Source organism: Nematostella vectensis, chromosome 11, assembly GCF_932526225.1.
Source record: "Nematostella vectensis chromosome 11, jaNemVect1.1, whole genome shotgun sequence".
NCBI classification, from domain to species: Eukaryota; Metazoa; Cnidaria; class Anthozoa; order Actiniaria; family Edwardsiidae; genus Nematostella; species Nematostella vectensis.
Genome location: NC_064044.1, coordinates 14,711,853 through 14,733,293, shown reverse-complemented (window position 1 = coordinate 14,733,293; position 21,441 = coordinate 14,711,853). Strand labels below are relative to the sequence as shown.

At 40.6% G+C, this 21,441-nt stretch overlaps 2 protein-coding genes and 1 long non-coding RNA gene across 3 annotated transcripts; 2 read left to right on the top strand and 1 right to left on the bottom strand.

Moving 5' to 3' along the window:
- The first annotated feature begins 94 nt into the window (after positions 1 to 94).
- On the top strand, positions 95 to 3,701 carry LOC116612054. The gene is made up of 2 exons (XR_004293763.2): positions 95 to 427; positions 3,601 to 3,701. It is a non-coding gene; the product is annotated as an uncharacterized LOC116612054 (long non-coding RNA).
- A 639-nt stretch (positions 3,702 to 4,340) lies between these two features.
- On the bottom strand, positions 4,341 to 8,035 carry LOC5504377 (neuronal pentraxin-1). The gene is made up of 2 exons (XM_048734474.1): positions 7,746 to 8,035; positions 4,341 to 5,694 (listed from the first exon to the last, which is right to left on the bottom strand). The coding sequence occupies exons 1-2, from the start codon at positions 7,910 to 7,912 to the stop codon at positions 5,301 to 5,303; spliced, it is 561 nt and encodes a 186-aa protein (XP_048590431.1). The 5' UTR covers positions 7,913 to 8,035; the 3' UTR covers positions 4,341 to 5,300.
- Positions 8,036 to 12,616: 4,581 nt separating this feature from the next.
- LOC5504382 (two pore potassium channel protein sup-9) lies at positions 12,617 to 16,289 on the top strand. The gene is made up of 2 exons (XM_001625243.3): positions 12,617 to 14,088; positions 14,548 to 16,289. Exons 1-2 carry the CDS (start codon positions 13,803 to 13,805, stop codon positions 15,219 to 15,221), a joined length of 960 nt encoding a protein of 319 aa, XP_001625293.3. The 5' UTR covers positions 12,617 to 13,802; the 3' UTR covers positions 15,222 to 16,289.
- Positions 16,290 to 21,441: the final 5,152 nt, after the last annotated feature.

Below are 21,441 nucleotides of genomic sequence, written 5' to 3'. Positions count from 1 at the left end.
TGCATTTATGCAATGCGCTTTTTTTTTTCTCAAATTCTCCGAATGCCTCACGATAGTACCACGGAAATAAACCGAATTACCCTGAGCGGCCAAGCCTCCTGAAAACAAGATGGCTGACAGAGAATGCACCAAGTATTAGATGTCTTTACGTGAAAGTCAGGGCAGGTAGTGATTTCTACGCAAGAATATGTCTCGTTTTCCTCGCGAACGTTTCCCTCCCGACACGCTTCCGCCACCTCCGTTTACAAGGCCTAGATTTCCCCAGGGTTCCCCTCGATTTCAGCCAGGCTTTCAAAGAGGTGGCTTCGGGGCGTTCGGTCCACCGCGATTTCAAATTGGTCTAAGTTACCGTCAACCTGCGCCGTCTCACGGTTGGGGAAGACCGCCATACAGCCACAGGGGGCGAGGAAGAGGGGACAGATTTAACGTAAGGCATACACTACAATGTTGAAGTCTTTCTAGTAGTTACTTAGTATTTGTTTATGAGAATGAAGACTAGAAGTTCTCGTGGAGAAGGGAAGTGCTCGAGCTCATAGATTGGTCGGTCATTCAATTGCAAGGGTTAAATCTATATTCTTTTAGATTTGTGTGGGGCAGTTCGCACATTTCCATAAGCCAGATTTATGCAAGACCCCATTTTCTTTGCTGCCACTGTCTTGGCTGATCACTGGTTGTAGTCTTATTTTATTAAACAAAACAACTCATTTAATTTAGAGCATTGTATGTCTAGAAAAGAAAAGGTGAAGTCTGATAACCATAACAAACAATCTGATTAGCTGTGGAGGGGATGTACAGTCATAGATATTAAAGAAAGTAGTATATTTAAAAAAAGACTGCTTTTTGGTGATTGAGTGAGAGGGGCACAACCCGTGTGCCCACCCCGAGCTGCTTGCCTAGAAATACCTAGTAAGCTATTTGGGTCTAAGTGGTGGCCATGATAATAGCTACTGAAATGATTACTGCTCGTGTAACATATAGTCAACTATACAGAATTTATGATCTCCTGCTTCTCCCTAACAATAGCTTCTGCATGTAAGTACACTGCAGTATTCACTGGAGCCCACTGATTTCTAAAGAATCTCTGTGTCTCCTCCGTGGCTGTGTTTGCCTTGGTTTAAAACAATGTAGCAATCACTTTTTTATTTCTTGGGCATGATTTGCAATCATAGTAGTTCTGGACTGTGACATTGCTGTGGAAAAATAGACTCAAAATATAAAATACTGCAAACTCAGTATCGAATAAAAAACTCAATTTTATGTCTGATAGTAGAAGGGCTGAGAAGCGGGGCAGAGAAATGAGATTATTTGGATTAATTTTACATTTCCTTTTATACACAAGTCTCACCAAATAGCACAGAGATCTACTGAATGCTTATTATTTACCCGTCATTTTAGGTATTTGGTTGGTTTGTCTTCCCTTTATAAAGTTATTTCGTTCAGTTGCATTTATAAACAAAGCCTTACAATACAATCGTCAGGCAATGGGATTTGGGCTGTTTGAATACCTTTCTATTTGCCCTGATGTAGGTGAGGGGCTAGTTTGATTATCTGAGTTCTTTTATCATGAAATGACAAACATTGAAAGCCATGATAAGCAAACCCCATAAAACATCAGATCATAAGTCGTCATACTTACCAAATAGTTCAATATTATCGTAAACACGGGAAGGGTGAAAAAATTATGGCCGCTTTGTATCGCTGACTGCCAAGGTAGCCCAAATCCTGGTTTCCAAATCGAAACTGGAAAGGCAACGCATAGACTACTAATTGCGCATCGGGGAAGGGGACGGGAGATTTTGTTTCCAAGATGGCGGCTTGTTCCACAGGAAACCCTATGAGATGTGTTTTTTTAAAGAGAATCGTTGACTATGTTTGTTTGTACAAATTGGGAGAAGAAAGATCCTTGACATATCTCCGTGTTGGCCAACAGTTTACCCCACCCCACCCCCCTAAGATATCTTGCTTAAAAATGTGCAGTGACTGACGTTATCAAGGTCCTAAAAAAGTCTGGAAGTCCAAATGAATATTCATGGAGTGTTCATTAAATACCCTGAGGAGGAGCGAAGATTTAAATTCAGACACCTAAAAACTTAAGAAATGGAAGATATTCGAGAAAATGAACCTAGAAATCAGAGAAAAAAGGGGATTGGGGGTATAATTTTGAACTAGGGACAAGTGTCTCCTATTGCACAGGGTAGTAAAGAGGGATATGGATCATGTTTGGCCTTTTAAATTGTTAACTCACATTTCTCAGACATCAAAATGGACAATTTCACTTTTCTCGACAGTGAAAAATGGCCAAACCTCGTTTTGCAAAAGTACCCTTTACCACCCTGTATTGCATAGCTGTCAACCTCACTTTTGAAAAACTCTTGAGAAAATACAGTGGATGTATCACAAGTACCAAGATAGCTAAGGCGGGAGAATACAGGGGTTTGGGGGCATGTGTCCTATACACATGTTATGAGGGGTTATGATGCATGTATCCTATGCACATGTTATGATGGGTTTGGGGGCATGTTTGCTATACACATGGTATGAGGGGTTTGGGGGCATGTATTCTATGCACATGTTATGAGGGGTTTGGGGGCATGTATTCTATGCACATGTTATGATGGGCTTGGGGGCATGTATTCTATGCACATGTTATGAGGGGTTTGGGGGCATGTATTCTATGCACATGTTATGAGGGGTTTGGGGGCATGTATGCTATGTACATGTTATGAGCACATGTTATGAGGGGTTTGGGGGCATGTATTCTATGTACATGTTATGAAGGGTTTGGGGGCATGTATTCTATGTACATGTTATGACTGGTTTGGGGGCATGTATTCTATGCACATATTATAAGGGGTTTGGGGGCATGCATCCCAAGAAAACTGATTTTTTGCTGCCTGGGACTCCAATTTTTGCTTTGTCAGTAAACTATTTTGTTTTAGGGACATGCAACCCCCCCCCCCCCCCCCCCAAAGAAAAAAAAAAATATATATATATATACTTTTCCTTAGATCTCTAATTCCTTGATTGGGGCTTTACTTAAAAGTAGAATGCTCTGTCCTTACACGTAACCTGATGTTATGATGTTAAGATGGTCTGCTCTAATAAATAGAAATTAAGTACCACTTCAGGCTAAGAATAAATTCAGTTCAAAAGTTTAGCTACGGGCTTGCATTGGCAATATGTTTCCTTGTATGGCCAGTACATTTGAAATGCTATACATTTCTGGAATAACTTGATTACAAATCACAAATCAGGAAAGCGCTTCCATCATGCAAATTACAGTGATTAAATTAATTTTCCATTTGAAAAGATGATACTAACAGGGCCAGCAAAGAAAAGGTGCCCTGCTTAGAAAGGCCCATTCTCTGTTTGGAGAGACCTGTTAGCAGGGATAAATAATGGCATTTGAATGTTACAGTCTAAATGAACTACTGTTTTCAGTTCTCTAGGTATTAATTGGTTTAAAATGGGATTTTGATTATACTGGGTTGTCCGTGAGGAATTTTTTTGTGTGGGAGGAGTGTGAAATGGTGGAGTGATTGGAGTTCTTCAAGGGTAACCATGATTGCACCCCTTCATAGATTTTTTGTTCTTATCCAGGCAAGCCAAGGAGCTGAGGCTTATTACAAACACTCAATGGTGGAAGACCCCTGGAAAGAACTTGAGGGAAGTTTGAAAAAATAAAAAAACAAAACACATAACCTGAGGTATACTCGTGTTACAGGACTTTGATGTTTCTAATGTATGACATTGGCATGCCTTGTATAACATGAAGTACACAATACATTACAAGACTTGATGTACTGTATCTGATGTATGGGCATGCCTTATATAACATGGAGTACACAATACATTACAAGACTTGATGTACTGTATCTTGCCTTATATAACATGGAGTACACAAACATTACAAGACTTGATGTATCTGATGTATGGGCATGCCTTATATAACATGAAGTACACAATACATTACAAGACTTGATGTACTGTATCTGATGTATGGGCATGCCTTGTATAACATGGAGTACACAATACATTACAAGACTTGATGTATCTGATGTATGGGCATGCCTTATATAGCATGGAGTGTGCTATACGTTACAAGACCTTTATACAACATGAACTTGTTACGTATAGTTTCAGTGGCAGGTCCAGGGAACCAGTGGCACTAAAGAGAAAAGCTTTTCCTGAACTTTTCCATCACCCCAAAGGATATTTTTGGACTGCTCCACATGTAAATACATTAACCATCACCGTTCCACCCACTAGGAGCCCAAGTCCACAGTTTGTGGTTTTTGAGATTTGTAATATATTTACAATTCAAATACACAAGACTTGCCTAGCTGTTAGAAGTGATCATTTTAATTCCATACATTATTGTAATTCGATATCATGCATAACAGATCGGAAATAAACTGTTCCTTCCAACAGGAAAATTGGGAATAGGCCATTCCAGCTATAAATATGCGCTCGCACTCACCATGGAAACCTACCTCAAATACCGTCATGCAGCGCGCGCTTCGTTTGGTGCAAGCTCAAAAATGCGTGCGCTGCATTCTGGTAGTTGAGGTAGGTTTCTATGGTAATGCACGCGTAAACTTATAGCTGGAATGGCGTATTCTGGAGGGTGGCATGGCCGTAGCAGGGGATGGGGCACTGGGGGTACAACCCCCTCCCCACCATATTATTTGAATATTATTTATGTTAAGGAAATGCCAGTAGGGGTGTGGCTGTATCGTGCCCCCCCCCCCCCCAATATTTCGATGTCTTCTATAAGGTGGTGTGTTACATGGGTTATGGATATTTAAATATTGGATATATTTATATTTAAATACCCACGAGCCACCTTAAGGGCCGCTAATTATTTAAAAGGGATAGATGTATGGGTAACAGAAGGTGGGGAGATGAGAGAGGGGGGGGCTTATATTAATAAGTTAAAGATTGAAAGAGTGGTCCTGACGAAGGGGGGGAGGGGGAGCACAAAAACAAAAAAATAGGGGAAGCATGAGAAAAAGATGCCGATTTCTCAACAAGCCCCCTCTCCTGCAAAGGTCGATACGTCAATCTAATTATTGAATGATGAGTTGCGATGCAGTTTATGCAATACAATACAATTGTACAATACAAATACACACTTCAAAGTCTATTTTACGTGCGTGGCCAGAGGTGGGCCGCCAAAAATCAGTCATTTCTAAAATAATCGTAAATTACTAGAGTTTTTTCCAAATATCTGTGTCACTTATCACTAAACGGTGCTTTGACTTTGATTAAATTTGTACAATGTTTTGTGTAAGAGTTGGCTAGGCACACTTCTTCGTGCAGTCTATTCTTATCGCCTCCTGGCTGCTTTCGTCATTTGGGTAGATATCCGTCCATTTAACTATATCCCCCTCTAGCGGAACACACCAGGACGAGGCTAGGAGAGCTATCTCGTCCTCTGTGAGCACACTTGACCACATGTTCACTCCCACCATGCTGCCAAGAAAAGACTGGTCTGTATCAAAAGCCCCGCCAAAGGCATCTTGGTCTTGCCCTACCGTTAAATGACCGCTAGAGATCGAGTAACCGGTTGCGTATGAACTTCCCTGGCCCGATAACGCCCCGTCGATAAACACTCTCCATTCCCCTACCGCCGCGCTCCAAGTGAACACGATGTGGTGCCAGTTACCATCACGCACATCTCTGGGAACATCCCTGTTATATCCAAGCCAAATAAAAGAGAATATCTCTCGGAACATACACAAGCCAAATAAAATATGTCATAGCAGGAGTATTAAAAAAATTCACCCACTCAGCCAGAAGGCACGCGAAAGGTAAGAAAGCAGGGTTTTACTGCCAGTTTGGTACACGAGCCCCTTCAAGACGTTGGTCTCTAAAGCCACCTGATGCATGGATGCTTTCTATACACCCATGACTTCTTATCCCATTGGCAGCTGGCTATTTTTGAGCTGAATTTAAAAAAAAAAAAAAAACAGACCAAAAACAGATTCCTTATCCCTGTTGAGGCCACATTTGTAATAACCTGCCACATTTGTAATAACCTGCCACATTTGTAATAACCTGCCACATTTGTAATAACCTGCCACATTTGTAATATCCTGCCACATTTGTTATAACGGCCACATTTGTAGTAAGGTAGGCCACATTTGTAATAACCTGCCACATTTGTAATAACCTGCCACATTTGTAATAACCTGCCACATTTGTAATATCCTGCCACATTTGTTATAACCTGCCACATTTGTAATAACCTGCCACATTTGTAATAACCTGCCACATTTGTAATAACCTGCCACATTTGTAATAACGGACACATTTGTAATAACCTGCCACATTTGTAATATCCTGCCACATTTGTAATAACCTGCCACATTTGTAATAACCTGCCACATTTGTAATAACCTGCCACATTTGTTATAACGGACACATTTGTAATATCCTGCCACATTTGTTATAACCTGCCACATTTGTAATAACCTGCCACATTTGTAATAACCTGCCACATTTGTAATAACCTGCCACATTTGTAATATCCTGCCACATTTGTAATAACAGACACATTTGTAATATCCTGCCACATTTGTTATAACCTGCCACATTTGTAATAACCTGCCACATTTGTAATAACCTGCCACATTTGTAATAACCTGCCACATTTGTAATAACCTGCCACATTTGTAATAACCTGCCACATTTGTAATAACAGACACATTTGTAATATCCTGCCACATTTGTTATAACCTGCCACATTTGTAATAACCTGCCACATTTGTAATAACCTGCCGCATTTGTAATAACCTGCCACATTTGTTATAACCTGCCACATTTGTTATAACCTGCCACATTTGTAATAACCTGCCACATTTGTAATAACCTGCCACATTTGTTATAACCTGCCACATTTGTAATAACCTGCCACATTTGTAATATCCTGCCACATTTGTAATAACCTGCCACATTTGTAATAACCTGCCACATTTGTAATAACCTACCACATTTGTAATATCCTGCCACATTTGTAATATCCTGCCACATTTGTAATAACCTGCCACATTTGTAATATCCTGCCACATTTGTTATAACCTGCCACATTTGTAATAACCTGCCACATTTGTAATAACCTGCCACATTTGTAATATCCTGCCACATTTGTTATATCCTGCCACATTTGTTATAACCTGCCACATTTGTAATATCCTGCCATATTTGTAATAACGGACACATTTGTAATAATTAGGCCACATAGGTAATAACCTGCCACATTTGTAATAACCTGCCACATTTGTAATATCCTGCCACATATGTAATAACCTGCCATATTTGTAATAACGGACACATTTGTAATAATTAGGCCACATTTGTAATAAACAATCCCATATCCCATGAAAGAAACATCGTTTGACAACCAAACTATATGTCATGTACGTATCAAGGGGTGTGCCACGAGATGGTTACGTAATATGTGACGTCATCGATGACGTCATTAAAACAAAAATAGCCAGACCTCAAAGGAAACACCGTATGACAACCAATTGGTAGGTGGCAAGGCCGTGTCAAGAAAATGATCACGTAATATGTGACGTCTTCGATGACATTATCAAAGGAAATAATTTTTCAAGAACTGAGCTTATCAAGGCAACCAAACTAAGAGTAATTATGTTATTGATACAGTGGAATCCCGATATATGCCATATGTGCCAATGTGTGTATGCTAGTGTGGTTTTAAAGTTCACTTGTCTCCCTACCTCCAGGGGAATCCACCATTCAATATCACCTTGACGGAGGATGATAGAAACAAGACGAATCCCTCCGCTGGACCACCGGGCGCGGCAATGCTGAAGATAGTTTGGAATTGTGAGCCTGTCCTATAATTGGTCTTGATCCAGGCAGATGCAGTGGATCTTTTGGGCATGCGCACTGAGTGGTACTTCAACGCACTTGAATGAAACACGCTGGGGAAAAGCGCAACTAAGTTTCCTAACGATTAAAAGATATCATTGTGACCACTCGGGTATAGATGAGAACCACAGGGGACCCCAGTGGGGAACCAGTCATAGATATCATATGGGGAAAGTAAGGTATTTGTCGATTCTTCAATAATAAGTGACCCAGGTCTAGGAGGCAAAGGGATGGGGGTGGGGGGTGGTACTCGTCTTGTGTTTCTCGTGTGCTGGTACTTGTCTTGTGTTTCTCGTGTGGTGGTACTTGTCTTGTGTTTCTCGTGTGGTGGTACTCGTCTTGTGTTTCTCGTGTGGTGGTACTTGTCTTGTGTTTCTCGTGTGGTGGTACTCGTCTTGTGTTTCTCGTGTGGTGGTACTTGTCTTGTGTTTCTCGTGTGGTGGTACTCGTCTTGTGTTTCTTGTATGGTGGTACTTTTCTTGTATTTCTTGTGTAGTGGTAATCGTCTTGTATTTCTCGTGTGGTGGTACTCGTCTTGTGTTTCTCGTGTGGTGGTACTCTAGTCTTGTGTTTCTCGTGTGGTGGTACTTGTCTTGCGTTTCTTGTGTGGTGGTACTCTTGTCTTGTGTTCCTCGTGTGGTGGTACTCGTCTTGTGTTTCTCGTGTGGTGGTACTTGTCTTGTGTTTCTCGTGTGGTGGTACTCGTCTTGTGTTTCTCGTGTGGTGGTACTCGTCTTGTGTTTCACGTGTGATGGTACTTGTCTTGTGTTTCACGTGTGATGGTACTTGTCTTGTGTTTCTCGTGTGGTGGTACTCGTCTTGTGTTTCTCGTGTGGTGGTACTCGTCTTGTGTTTCTCGTGTGATGGTACTTGTCTTGTGTTTCTCGTGTGGTGGTACTTGTCTTGTGTTTCTCGTGTGGTGGTACTCGTCTTGTGTTTCACGTGTGATGGTACTTGTCTTGTGTTTCTCGTGTGGTGGTACTTGTCTTGTGTTTCTCGTGTGGTGGTACTCGTCTTGTGTTTCTCGTGTGATGGTACTTGTCTTGTGTTTCTCGTGTGGTGGTACTCGTCTTGTGTTTCTCGTGTGGTGGTACTTGTCTTGTGTTTCTCGTGTGGTGGTACTCGTCTTGTGTTTCTCGTATGGTGGTACTTTTCTTGTATTTCTTGTGTAGTGGTAATCGTCTTGTATTTCTCGTGTGGTGGTACTCGTCTTGTGTTTCTCGTGTGGTGGTACTCTAGTCTTGTGTTTCTCGTGTGGTGGTACTTGTCTTGCGTTTCTTGTGTGGTGGTACTCTTGTCTTGTGTTCCTCGTGTGGTGGTACTCGTCTTGTGTTTCTCGTGTGGTGGTACTTGTCTTGTGTTTCTCGTGTGGTGGTACTCGTCTTGTGTTTCTCGTGTGGTGGTACTCGTCTTGTGTTTCACGTGTGATGGTACTTGTCTTGTGTTTCACGTGTGATGGTACTTGTCTTGTGTTTCTCGTGTGAAGGTACTCCTCTTGTGTTTCTCGTGTGGTGGTACTCGTCTTGTGTTTCTCGTGTGATGGTACTTGTCTTGTGTTTCTCGTGTGGTAGTACTTGTCTTGTGTTTCTCGTGTGGTGGTACTCGTCTTGTGTTTCACGTGTGATGGTACTTGTCTTGTGTTTCTCGTGTGGTGGTACTTGTCTTGTGTTTCTCGTGTGGTGGTACTCGTCTTGTGTTTCTCGTGTGATGGTACTTGTCTTGTGTTTCTCGTGTGGTAGTACTTGCCTTGTGTTTCTCGTGTGGTGGTACTTGTCTTGTGTTTCTCGTGTGATGGTACTTGTCTTGTGTTTCTCGTGTGGTGGTACTCGTCTTGTGTTTCTCGTGTGTTTGTACTTGTCTTGTGTTTCTCGTGTGGTGGTACTCGTCTTGTGTTTCTCGTGTGATGGTACATGCCTTGTGTTTCTCGTGTGTTTGTACTTGTCTTGTGTTTCTCGTGTGGTGGTACTCGTCTTGTGTTTCTCGTGTGATGGTACTTGTCTTGTGTTTCTCGTGTGGTGGTACTCGTCTTGTGTTTCTCGTGTGATGGTACTTGTCTTGTGTTTCTCGTGTGGTGGTACTCGTCTTGTGTTTCTCGTGTGGTGGTACTTGTCTTGTGTTTCTCGTGTGGTGGTACTTGTCTTGTGTTCCACGTGTGATGGTACTTGTCTTGTGTTCCACGTGTGGTGGTACTTGTCTTGTGTTTCTCGTGTGCTGGTACTTGTCTTGTGTTTCTCGTGTGGTGGTACTCGTCTTGTGTTTCTCGTGTGATGGTACTTGTCTTGTGTTTCTCGTCTTGTGTTCCACGTGTGATGGTACTCGTCTTGTGTTTCTCGTGTGATGGTACTCGTCTTGTGTTTCTCGTGTGATGGTACTTGTCTTGTGTTTCTCGTGTGCTGGTACTTGTCTTGTGTTTCTCGTGTGCTGGTACTTGTCTTGTGTTTCTCGTGTGCTGGTACTTGTCTTGTGTTTCTCGTGTGCTGGTACTTGTCTTGTGTTTCTCGTGTGATGGTACTCGTCTTGTGTTTCTCGTGTGCTGGTACTTGTCTTGTGTTCCACGTGTGGTGGTACTTGTCTTGTGTTCCACGTGTGCTGGTACTCGTCTTGTGTTTCTCGTGTGGTGGTACTTGTCTTGTGTTTCTCGTGTGATGGTACTTGTCTTGTGTTTCTCGTGTGATGGTACTTGTCTTGTGTTTCTCGTGTGCTGGTACTTGTCTTGTGTTTCTCGTGTGCTGGTACTTGTCTTGTGTTTCTCGTGTGCTGGTACTTGTCTTGTGTTTCTCGTGTGCTGGTACTTGTCTTGTGTTTCTCGTGTTATGGTACTTGTCTTGTGTTTCTCGTGTGGTGGTACTTGTCTTGTGTTTCTCGTGTGGTGGTACTTGTCTTGTGTTCCACGTGTGCTGGTACTCGTCTTGTGTTTCTCGTGTGGTGGTACTTGTCTTGTGTTTCTCGTGTGATGGTACTTGTCTTGTGTTCCACGTGTGGTGGTACTTGTCTTGTGTTTCTCGTGTGCTGGTACTTGTCTTGTGTTTCTCGTGTGCTGGTACTCGTCTTGTGTTCCACGTGTGCTGGTACTTGTCTTGTGTTCCACGTGTGGTGGTACTTGTCTTGTGTTCCACGTGTGGTGGTACTTGTCTTGTGTTTCTCGTGTGCTGGTACTTGTCTTGTGTTTCTCGTGTGGTGGTACTTGTCTTGTGTTCCACGTGTGGTGGTACTTGTCTTGTGTTCCACGTGTGGTGGTACTTGTCTTGTGTTTCTCGTGTGGTGGTACTTGTCTTGTGTTTCTCGTGTGCTGGTACTTGTCTTGTGTTTCTCGTGTGCTGGTACTTGTCTTGTGTTTCTCGTGTGCTGGTACTTGTCTTGTGTTCCACGTGTGGTGGTACTTGTCTTGTGTTTCTCGTGTGATGGTACTTGTCTTGTGTTTCTCGTGTGGTGGTACTTGTCTTGTGTTCCACGTGTGCTGGTACTTGTCTTGTGTTTCTCGTGTGGTGGTACTTGCCTTGTGTTCCACGTGTGCTGGTACTCGTCTTGTGTTCCACGTGTGGTGGTACTTGTCTTTTGTTTCTCGTGTGGTGGTACTTGTCTTGTGTTTCTCGTGTGCTGGTACTCGTCTTGTGTTCCACGTGTGCTGGTACTTGTCTTGTGTTCCACGTGTGGTGGTACTTGTCTTGTGTTCCACGTGTGGTGGTACTTGTCTTGTGTTTCTCGTGTGGTGGTACTTGTCTTGTGTTTCTCGTGTGCTGGTACTTGTCTTGTGTTTCTCGTGTGGTGGTACTTGTCTTGTGTTTCTCGTGTGCTGGTACTTGTCTTGTGTTCCACGTGTGGTTGTACTTGTCTTGTGTTCCACGTGTGCTGGTACTTGTCTTGTGTTTCTCGTGTGGTGGTACTTGTCTTGTGTTCCACGTGTGCTGGTACTTGTCTTGTGTTTCTCGTGTGGTGGTACTTGTCTTGTGTTTCTCGTGTGCTGGTACTTGTCTTGTGTTTCTCGTGTGGTGGTACTTGTCTTGTGTTCCACGTGTGGTGGTACTTGTCTTGTGTTTCTCGTGTGATGGTACTTGTCTTGTGTTTCTCGTGTGGTGGTACTTGTCTTGTGTTCCACGTGTGCTGGTACTTGTCTTGTGTTTCTCGTGTGGTGGTACTTGTCTTGTGTTCCACGTGTGGTGGTACTTGTCTTGTGTTTCTCGTGTGCTGGTACTTGTCTTGTGTTTCTCGTGTGCTGGTACTTGTCTTGTGTTCCACGTGTGCTGGTACTCGTCTTGTGTTTCTCGTGTGGTGGTACTTGTCTTGTGTTTCTCGTGTGCTGGTACTTGTCTTGTGTTTCTCGTGTGCTGGTACTCGTCTTGTGTTTCTCGTGTGCTGGTACTTGTCTTGTGTTTCTCGTGTTATGGTACTTGTCTTTTGTTTCTCGTGTGGTGGTACTCGTCTTGTGTTTCTCGTGTGTTTGTACTTGTCTTGTGTTTCTCGTGTGGTGTCACTTGTCTTGTGTATGGCAAATTTTCGTGCTAAGAACGAAAAATGTGCGCAATGATAGCTTCCAGTGTGTAGACTTACTTGTACCGGATGCTTTGTGTAATCACCGTGTACTCTAAGTACAAACCTTATCGATACCCATGATGATAATATTGTTATTTTATCATTATAAATTATTTTCATTATTATTATATTCTTTTTCCCTTATTATTATCATAACGTTATCACCCCATAATACCTCTGTGTTTTCCTCCCACCCCACCCCTCCCCCCAAGTACAAACTCTCGATGTGCCTCTGTGTTTGCCCCACAAAGTACATACACTCGGTGTACCTCTCACGGCTTAGCAAACAGATTATGCGCCCGCGCCGTTAAGTTATCGTGATGAATTAGATATTTTGAAAACAGAGCTTCTGTGGTCAATATTGACGCATTAATGACATGTCACCATTTACCGACAAGTCAGACGAAGTTTAAGGATCTAAACGGGGAGAAACCCACCATGCTAATGGCCAATTAGTGACTTGCTCGGAGTAAATATTACTGTCAAAGCACTTGTAGCAGGTTGTGCGATAACGGTACAAGATTATCAATTAAACTTCGTTAGTGCGATACTCGTATTTACGTTGTTTGGTTTTTATTGACGTTAGTTCTTAATTTAGGGGAAAAAATAGAGGTTTCATTGGCGATAAAAGGAGGGGGAGTTTCTAACCAGGGGGATATTTCATGTTGCGTAACACGTACTTTAACCATAGATAATCTCCAGTTCTGTAACAAATTAGATACACATAATCTGTATTCTAATTAGGTATATTTTTAAAAACCAGGCCATGTCATGTTGGCATGTTATTGATTCTTCTCTCGGTGGCGTCAGGTAAACACAATCTTAGTTCTGTAAAAAACGCTGGATAACAAAGATCTTATAGGAACATGTGAAAGATGCCTTTGGGAAATACTGGCGCCTTTGGCGACACAATGTAAAGGAAACTTATACTAAGGAGCGCCAAATACATAATTCATTGTTATTTTCGGTTCATCAACATTAAAATACGAGCTCTTAGTATTCAAAGACAAAGAGACTGTTGAATTCTGGCTTACACTGACAGCGGTATTGAAATTCGCATTCAAAGCGCAAATTAGCAGCACCAGTGGCGGGATATAAGGTTTGAGATAGTCGCGTCATTACGTTGCCAAGCAACCGGCACCCTATAGGCATGCGCGTTGGCGGTTAAGCCAAAAACTTGTAAATCGTGCCCAAATTGCTCTTGCGAAGCGACCAATCATAATGCAACTGGTCAAACCATGTCAATATCGAGTCGCCCGCAAAACTAGTGTTTCAGACGCGAGGGGAAACTACGCGCCAAGTGTGAATCGCTGGAGCGCGCGGCAATGTTTGCCGGATAAAGGCGACTCTAGGGAAATCGCGAGGAATCGAAGATGCGACAGCAAAATCTGAGGACCATTTTCCTTACTATCTGTTGTTTGTCTTATCTATTAGTTGGAGCGGCGATTTTTAGCGCCTTGGAATATGAGGCGGACCAGAAACGCCGGAGTATGTTAGTGGAGCTCCAAGCGAGACTTACTAGAAAATACAACATAACATCTACGGACCTGAAAAACTGGGAATTCTTTCTAGTCGCTAAAGCCAACTTGAAGGCGAACCTATACCAATGGAGCTTTGCTGGATCCGTATACTTCGCCACGACAGTCATAACAACAATCGGTAAGTCTCCACTCACATTCGACCATAAATTGCTCAAAATTAAACCTGATACCATGAAACTATACCAGTAATTACTCCTTATGGAAAATATGAAAAAATAATTCACGGAGGTTTACTTTGACAATGTTAGTTGAACTATCTCAGGGTTGTCAAATTTTAAAGGCATTAAGTCAGAGTGTTTTGCCATAGTCGATACGACATTCATCTTTCACATTCACTTCTAATAACTCGGTGTTTTTAATACAGTGATCTCGTGCTTGCAATAAACAAACGGCCATCATTTCCGTGTCATAACGCGTGCTATTTAGGACATCATGATAAGGAACTCGGGTTTTAGTCTCGGACGCGGGAACGTCGTACCTTGTGTGATGTTTTTATTAGATGAGCTGTTGTACAAAGATAGACAACTCTGATTGCCCCCTTTGTACTTAGCGTATTTATGGCCACGTTGTTTTGCAGGGTATGGACACACAGTTCCAAGGACACCGAGAGGGAAGATCTTTTGTATGATATATGCAGCCGTAGGCATACCTCTCGCGCTGACTATGTTTCAGTCCATTGGCGAGAGATTCAACACCTTCCTCGCCTGCATGTTTAGACGTCTAAAGAGAAAGCTTGGAATGAAGGCTACAGATGTTTCAAGCACGACTAATCTGGTGGTTGTATGTGGTCTACTTGCGATGGTAATAACAGTTTCTTCGGGAGCCTTCATATTTACGCACTATGAAAAATGGGACTACTTTCACTCACTCTACTACTGCTTTATCACCGTCACAACTATCGGATTTGGAGACTACGTTGCTCTACAAGACAGCAAGGATGAGAGATATAGCAATAAATACGTGGGCATTTCACTACTCTTTATATTCTTTGGATTAACAATTGTTGGTTCAGTCATGAATCAGCTAGCCCTTAGATTACTGACGGCCAGTCAAACTAAAGAGCCGGTAGAGAACCTAGTCCACGGCGGGCCTAGGTGCGATAGGTGCTCCGTGAAATCCTCACCGGATGACTGTTGCGAGCCACCGTCTGACTATTCCACCACGCTATTGAGAAATTTCGAGGATGAAATCACATTCACGACGTACAAACCGCCGTCATTTAACTCGAGTAAGAAAAGAGCGTCGATCTGATAGAGGTTTAAACGGATAAACTGCTTTACACCGCAGTTCAAGTTTGGTAATTTTTTGCTCAAAGGCAGTTCCCATTTTTATAAAAAAACAACATGTAAATAGCGCTAGTCTGAAGTGGCCTGTGATAAGGCCCCCATTACAAGTGATTTGTAAGGTTGTCTACACAAGAGACTGAACAATTTTTCCGTAAATTTGAACCCTGCTAAGAGTCGGTATTTTTAACTCGACTTGGCAGAACACGCTGTTTGTGGCGTACAATAAAAATTCAAATTCGTAGGGTTCTTTAAACCCCGAAGAGATCTACACAAAAGAAATTCGAAACAAGTTTATACCGAAAGCTGGTCGAAAATTTGATAGATAGAGGTCGCTATTTGTCTAATAGAAAATCGGAAACAAACAGCATTTTCTGTCTAGTTTTTAACAAAACAACAATCTCCAGTTTAAACGGGGGAGGAATTTAGGGAAGGAAAATATCCCGATTCCACCTGTTCGGAAGATGAAATATTGATTAATTGTGATAATATTTTATTCAGAACCGCTTCCACTTGCGAGCATCTATTTTCTGGGAATATTTATGCCTCGTTGAAAATTTTCTTGAATTTCTCGGATGATTTTTTCGACTCTTTCTCTTAAACGTTTTTCCAGCTTCATAATTCTAGGAATAAAATGAGTCAATTATACCATTCACTTTGAATCAATAGCGGGCAATTCGTATCGGGCCTAGTTTTAAAGTTTATTCCAATAACAAAAATTAACATTTTTAGCCCATGACGATGGCCATTCATGTCTCTCGATAGGTTTAATAATTCAAGCTTTGGGGATTTCCCCCAATTTTAAAGTGAAGTATTTTTATACAAAAATTGCATAAACCGACATTTAGTAAATTTCGACTAAAATTTAGATGTGAATATGGAATCCACACAAAAAAAAAAAATAACAAATAAATCCAGAGAAAACGAATATTCTTGAGAAAACACAGTCGAATTATATCGCACAATGGAATTTCATAACACGAGGTTCAATAACAAGCCTGTAACATCAATAATAATAATAATACAACCGAAACTATCTCGTCGTCTTGTCTTGTTCTAAATGCAAGGAGTTGTAAATGCTAGGAAGACTCGATAAAGCTCAATAACCACTCGAGAAGTCCTTAAATCAATATAAATCACTCAAGTTTCACGCTCCACGCAAACGGTATTTTGCAAGGAAGCGCCCGCGTTCTACTTATGGGTTATTCGCAGTGATAATAAATTGTTTTTTTTCTGAGCTTCAATTGAAAAGCAATCGAACGGATTAGAGGTAAATACCGACCGTGAAATCACCTAGGAAACGCGAAAAGGCACATTCAAACTCCTTTCGGAGGTTTTAACCTCCACAAAAAGATTTAAAGACTTGTTTATAGGTTAAAAAGCAGCCAAAATACGCGAAGAAATGTTTTTGACAATCGTTCAACGCTTATGGTAATTTACGAGTTGTTTACGATAGATAAAGCCGCGTGCTTTCTGTTTGCTCAGGAATCTGTGGAAACGAGATCTGTAACTAAAAAAACTCTAGGGAGTAAAGTTTTAACCAGGATGGAAAAGAACTAAATATTTTACTTTTAACCATTTATGTTTGTACAGAGTAAGTATTGAAAGTAAACCTCATGACTCATTTGCATTTTCTAGGAAGGTAATTTTAAATTCTCCTTTTATCTTCCATATGCCCCATTATGAAACACGAGCATCGAAATACCACATTCAAGGTAGCACAAAAATAATCAGGCTCACATTTGTACTTTAATATAAACATTTAATCCGCATACCATTCACTGACAACATTTGACATTGTTTGAACATGTTTAAGTTCCTAAAAATGGAAGGGACGCAATTCTAACCTCTGATTCTTAGAAGGATAAGATGTGAAAAAATCTAAAATTTTATAACATATTGCATTGAAAAAAAACTAAAATAAACCCTCCAAATGCTGTTATTAAAAATGCAAACAACTTACACAGCAGAAATGTAACTTTCTTAGTTACTCGTTTTAATTTTTTTCTTATAAATGTTATAAAGAAATACAAAAAAAACATAAATGCAAGTTACAGATCTTGTCGGTCAAATCAAGATATAGTTAATGTCAATATCTAAACAGATTCTTGAAACACTAACAAGAGTCAGTAAAAACCCGCTACAAAGCTTTACCAGTTTTTATTTTTAGCTCTCGGTTTTAAAGAAGAGGAGAAAAAGAAAAGCCAATGCCCCAACTCAATTTAAAAACGAAAAAGGCGGGAAAACGCAAGCTCGCATCCCATCACATATGAAAATGGCGGGAAAACAAACGCGCCAAATGATTGCAGTTGCCTACTTGTAAAGACAACCGACACTTGTTATAAATATGACGTATATAGTATTCGGTGTTTATTAGGGAGTTAGCTGTTAGCTGACTTTACAACTTGAACAGAACTTGACACCTAAGTATCGGGGTGACAAGTGGCTAATATCCGGCAAGTGTAAAACCAGAACTCCCACAGCTTCTCAGCTCTAGCTATGGCAATGACGTCACTGCCACCTGCCATAGACCGTTTACAAGCCACAGAAAATCTCTCGAACGGAGAGGGCATTTATGCTGAATCATCATAAGTTTAAAGTATCATTTGACGATTTTTATGGTTTTATTTAAAAGAAGTCAGAGTCACAATGGTCAAGCTAGTTGGGGGGGGATGCGGAAAATTTGAAAAGCATACAAAACGAACAAGAAAGCTTATCAAATTGCTTTGTCAAAACATTTGAAATTCCTCTCCAGGGATTTTATTAAAGCCAACATTTTTTTTGCTAGCTCACTAAGTTTGTGAGTGTTATTTTACCAAAAAGCATTTAGATCGAGAAAAAAATATTTACAATCGCAAAAGAGTAAAATTCTTGCAAAACGCAGCTATTGTTTGCAAAATTTATTTCATTGAAAACTTGCCCGAATCGTTCTACTAAACAACTCTGCTAGCAATAGGTAATAATACAAGTACAAAGTGTGTATCTTTTAGAAGCGTTATTTAGACTAGATTTGAAAAAAAAGATTCCCGATGTTTAATTACCAACCCCTAGGCAACTGAAAATGACAAGATATCCACTTGAGCTACAATAAGTCTTCAATTATCAAAAACACGTGAAAATGTCCTGTCCTCCTGTTAAAAAAAAAAAAAAAAACGATAAATACCAACGTCTGGACTGGTCTACTTTTTTCCGTATTATTACTATTTTTTTGCCTCTATGTATTTATGTGGTTGATTATAATCACAAAAGTAATAATAATCAACCACAGAATGCTTGAAGTATCGAAAAAATTGCTTTACCTCAAGATTGGCAGCACTTAAGGAGATCCAGCCCCAATGTATACTCCCTTTTTATAACAATTTACCCATCCTCATACTTTTTCCAAAATTTATTGTTTGTCATATGCACCGGGATGCTAAAAAGCTACGACACAAAAATATGATTGAAGCCAAAATATTAGAGAGCCTGAGACTGTCAGTTATGTGGTATTGAAAAAAAGAAAAGGGAAAACAAAAACCGCGTCCCCGCTTGATGGAGAACTGTTTCGCGTGTTGCTATCCAGGAGACTGAGGTACGTGACTTGGCAGCAAGGAACTAATACGAACAATCAACACAATAATATTAACAATGAAATCGTAATCCGGATAGATTAGAAATTCCCGAGATTGATACATTTAAAAAAGCACGCAACTCGCGTTTGGCAACACGGCGGAAAGTTGAGAGGTTTCATTTTCACGCGATAAGTCAGAGCTCCAAAGTCTAGCTTTTTTGGTGAGTTTCCTTGTGAATGTCGAATGGCTAGGGTTTATCCTAATTGAAGATTAAGCAATACAAGATAGCGGCTACGGGATTAGAGAGTAAACTGCTCCTTTAGCGGTACAAAATGGCGGCGCCTTCAATAGAATATATCATTGAATCTTCTAGTACTAAAAACTAGCCGATTCGGTTTAATTAAAGAGCTTGTTTTTGTGTTTTGCTAGTGGAAATTATTAGGTTAAGTAATAGCCACCGTGATTAGTAACAGCGCAGACGAGTGTGGGAGTTCGTTTAGATGGTGAACCACACAAAAGGAACCAAACTCCTTACTAGAACGAGAAGAACAGCAAAAATCATACTTATTAGTCTTATAGATGCTGAAAAAGACAAAACACAATGAATAATTGCTATAAAATGTTGCTTGGTGGTCGCCAATCCTAGCCGCGTCAACAATCCACATCACGTGTTATTAAAGAATATCTATCAACCACTCCTTTGTTTTTGTTTAATTAATTGAAAATATATCGGTTTATTTGCAAGAAAATTTCAAAATAACTTCCCACGATTAAAGTTTATTACCTTATTAACGGTATATTTTGTTGAAAGCATGTCAGTTAATTGCTTCGAATCAGCCCATAGAAATGGATTCTTTGAGACGGTCTTGTGCGGGAGCGTAAAATAGCGGCGTGATTGGCGTTCTTAAAGTTTTCTATATAGCACTCGATCTTGTACTATTATATGGAAACTCGCCCGCGATCGTATGCGATCATATAGCAACCACTCTGCGACAGCAATGCGATCGGTTACGATCGTATGTAAATAGCTGCGACCGTGTGCGATCATATGGAAACCAGGCACAAGGCAGTGAAGACTCATTTTTTGTCAGCAATGGCTTAAAAAACCCAATTACGTCAGCTTTTTACCAACGATGAAAGCCACAGAAATCACGATGGTCACGTCAAATGCTTGTGTGGTCATCTGAGTACAAGACTTAGGGGGGGAGGGTCGGGGGGGTCCCTCATCTGGAGATTAGTGCAAGGAAACATTTTATAGCCTTTCCACTTTTTATAGCCTTTTTAAATGCTTAAAAGCATTTAAAATTGACATGGTAAATGAAAATTCAGAAATTATTATAAATTTTTGCAACATTTTTTTGCCTTATATCAACAGTATCAACAGTCGTTCTAGCTAGAGGAGAATATTACTCCGATAAAGAAAAAAGGTGGGAATCCAAAAGGTGGGAATTTTCGGAGGCCCCCTGCACCAACTTAATTCTGACCCCTTTCATGAAATGTTATGAACATGCTAAGAACATCAGGTAGCAGCGAAATATTGTTTTGTTAGTGTAATGCATTCTGAAAAAAAGCATAATCAAATTATGTTCAAAATAAACACAACCTTAAATATTACTGGTTTTGATCATTATATACACTGAAATCTATAAGAATAGAATCAAAAAGTCCAAACTGTCGCGATCTCGTACCAGAACAATGAATACAATACACCAAAAACTGGAAGAGTCGATTTCCAGTTTTTGGTGTACTGAAATCTATAAGAGTACACTTCAGAACATGTTCAGCTTGAATGTTCAACTGAACATGACTCCTGGATATTTTTAGCTGAATATACAAAAAACAGTTCGAAAACAGACTAATTCCACCTTTTATTTTTTTTTATAGCCCGTCAAAGTTAAACACAGCTGCACCTAGTCAGCGGTATCCAAACTATCCAACAGTGCATTGCGATCCAATTGTTAATCCCTTGTTGCTGTGCTATTACGAGCACAAATTGATGGTTGCTTGTATTTTTCATAAAAAATACAGCTATGAGCATATTGGGAGTGTCCTAGGACATCATGAAGTCTATTGGGGCATAATTGAGTGCTGTGCTTATGCCTTATGGATATTTGCGATTCATTGGTGGATTCATTGGATTTGCTTTTGTTTGGCTTTGCCTGTATGAGAAAATAATTTTCCAATGAACCAAAACAGCTTTCCTAAATGCTGTCTTTTCTGGAACCAAATTTATTTTAAAATTGTTTACACTGCTATTTTGGGTCTGTATGACCTTGAATTGATTGGCTTTGGGGTTGAAAAGACTTACGTCTGAGTTTGGGGAGTGTTGACTCGCCCTCCACTCGTGAATTTTTCCCCGGATCTCCCAGAATGCTCTGCAATCCGTAATGGCATCCAAGTGTGCTAATACGAGTACAAGTTGCTTGTACTTTTTCATTAAAAATGCTGTCTTTTCTGAAACCAAATTGATTACAAAATTGTTTCACTGCTATTATGGGTCTGTATGACATGGAATTGATTTGTTTGGCTTTGGGGCAAGTAGTGTTGACTTGCCCTCCCCTCGTGAATTTTTTCCCGGATCTCCAAGAATGCTTTGCGATACGTAATGGCGGCAAGATGGATTTATAAGCCTTAAAC

Excerpts from the sequence above, each read along its gene's own strand:
- LOC5504377 (XM_048734474.1), bottom strand. The coding sequence starts at position 7,912 with ATGCCCAAAAGATCCACTGCATCTGCCTGGATCAAGACCAATTATAGG. Across the intron at positions 5,695-7,745 it reads AATGGTGGATTCCCCTGGAG|GGATGTTCCCAGAGATGTGC; the intron begins GTAGGGAGACAA and ends TGGATATAACAG.
- LOC5504382 (XM_001625243.3), top strand. The coding sequence starts at position 13,803 with ATGCGACAGCAAAATCTGAGGACCATTTTCCTTACTATCTGTTGTTTG. Across the intron at positions 14,089-14,547 it reads GACAGTCATAACAACAATCG|GGTATGGACACACAGTTCCA; the intron begins GTAAGTCTCCAC and ends GTTGTTTTGCAG.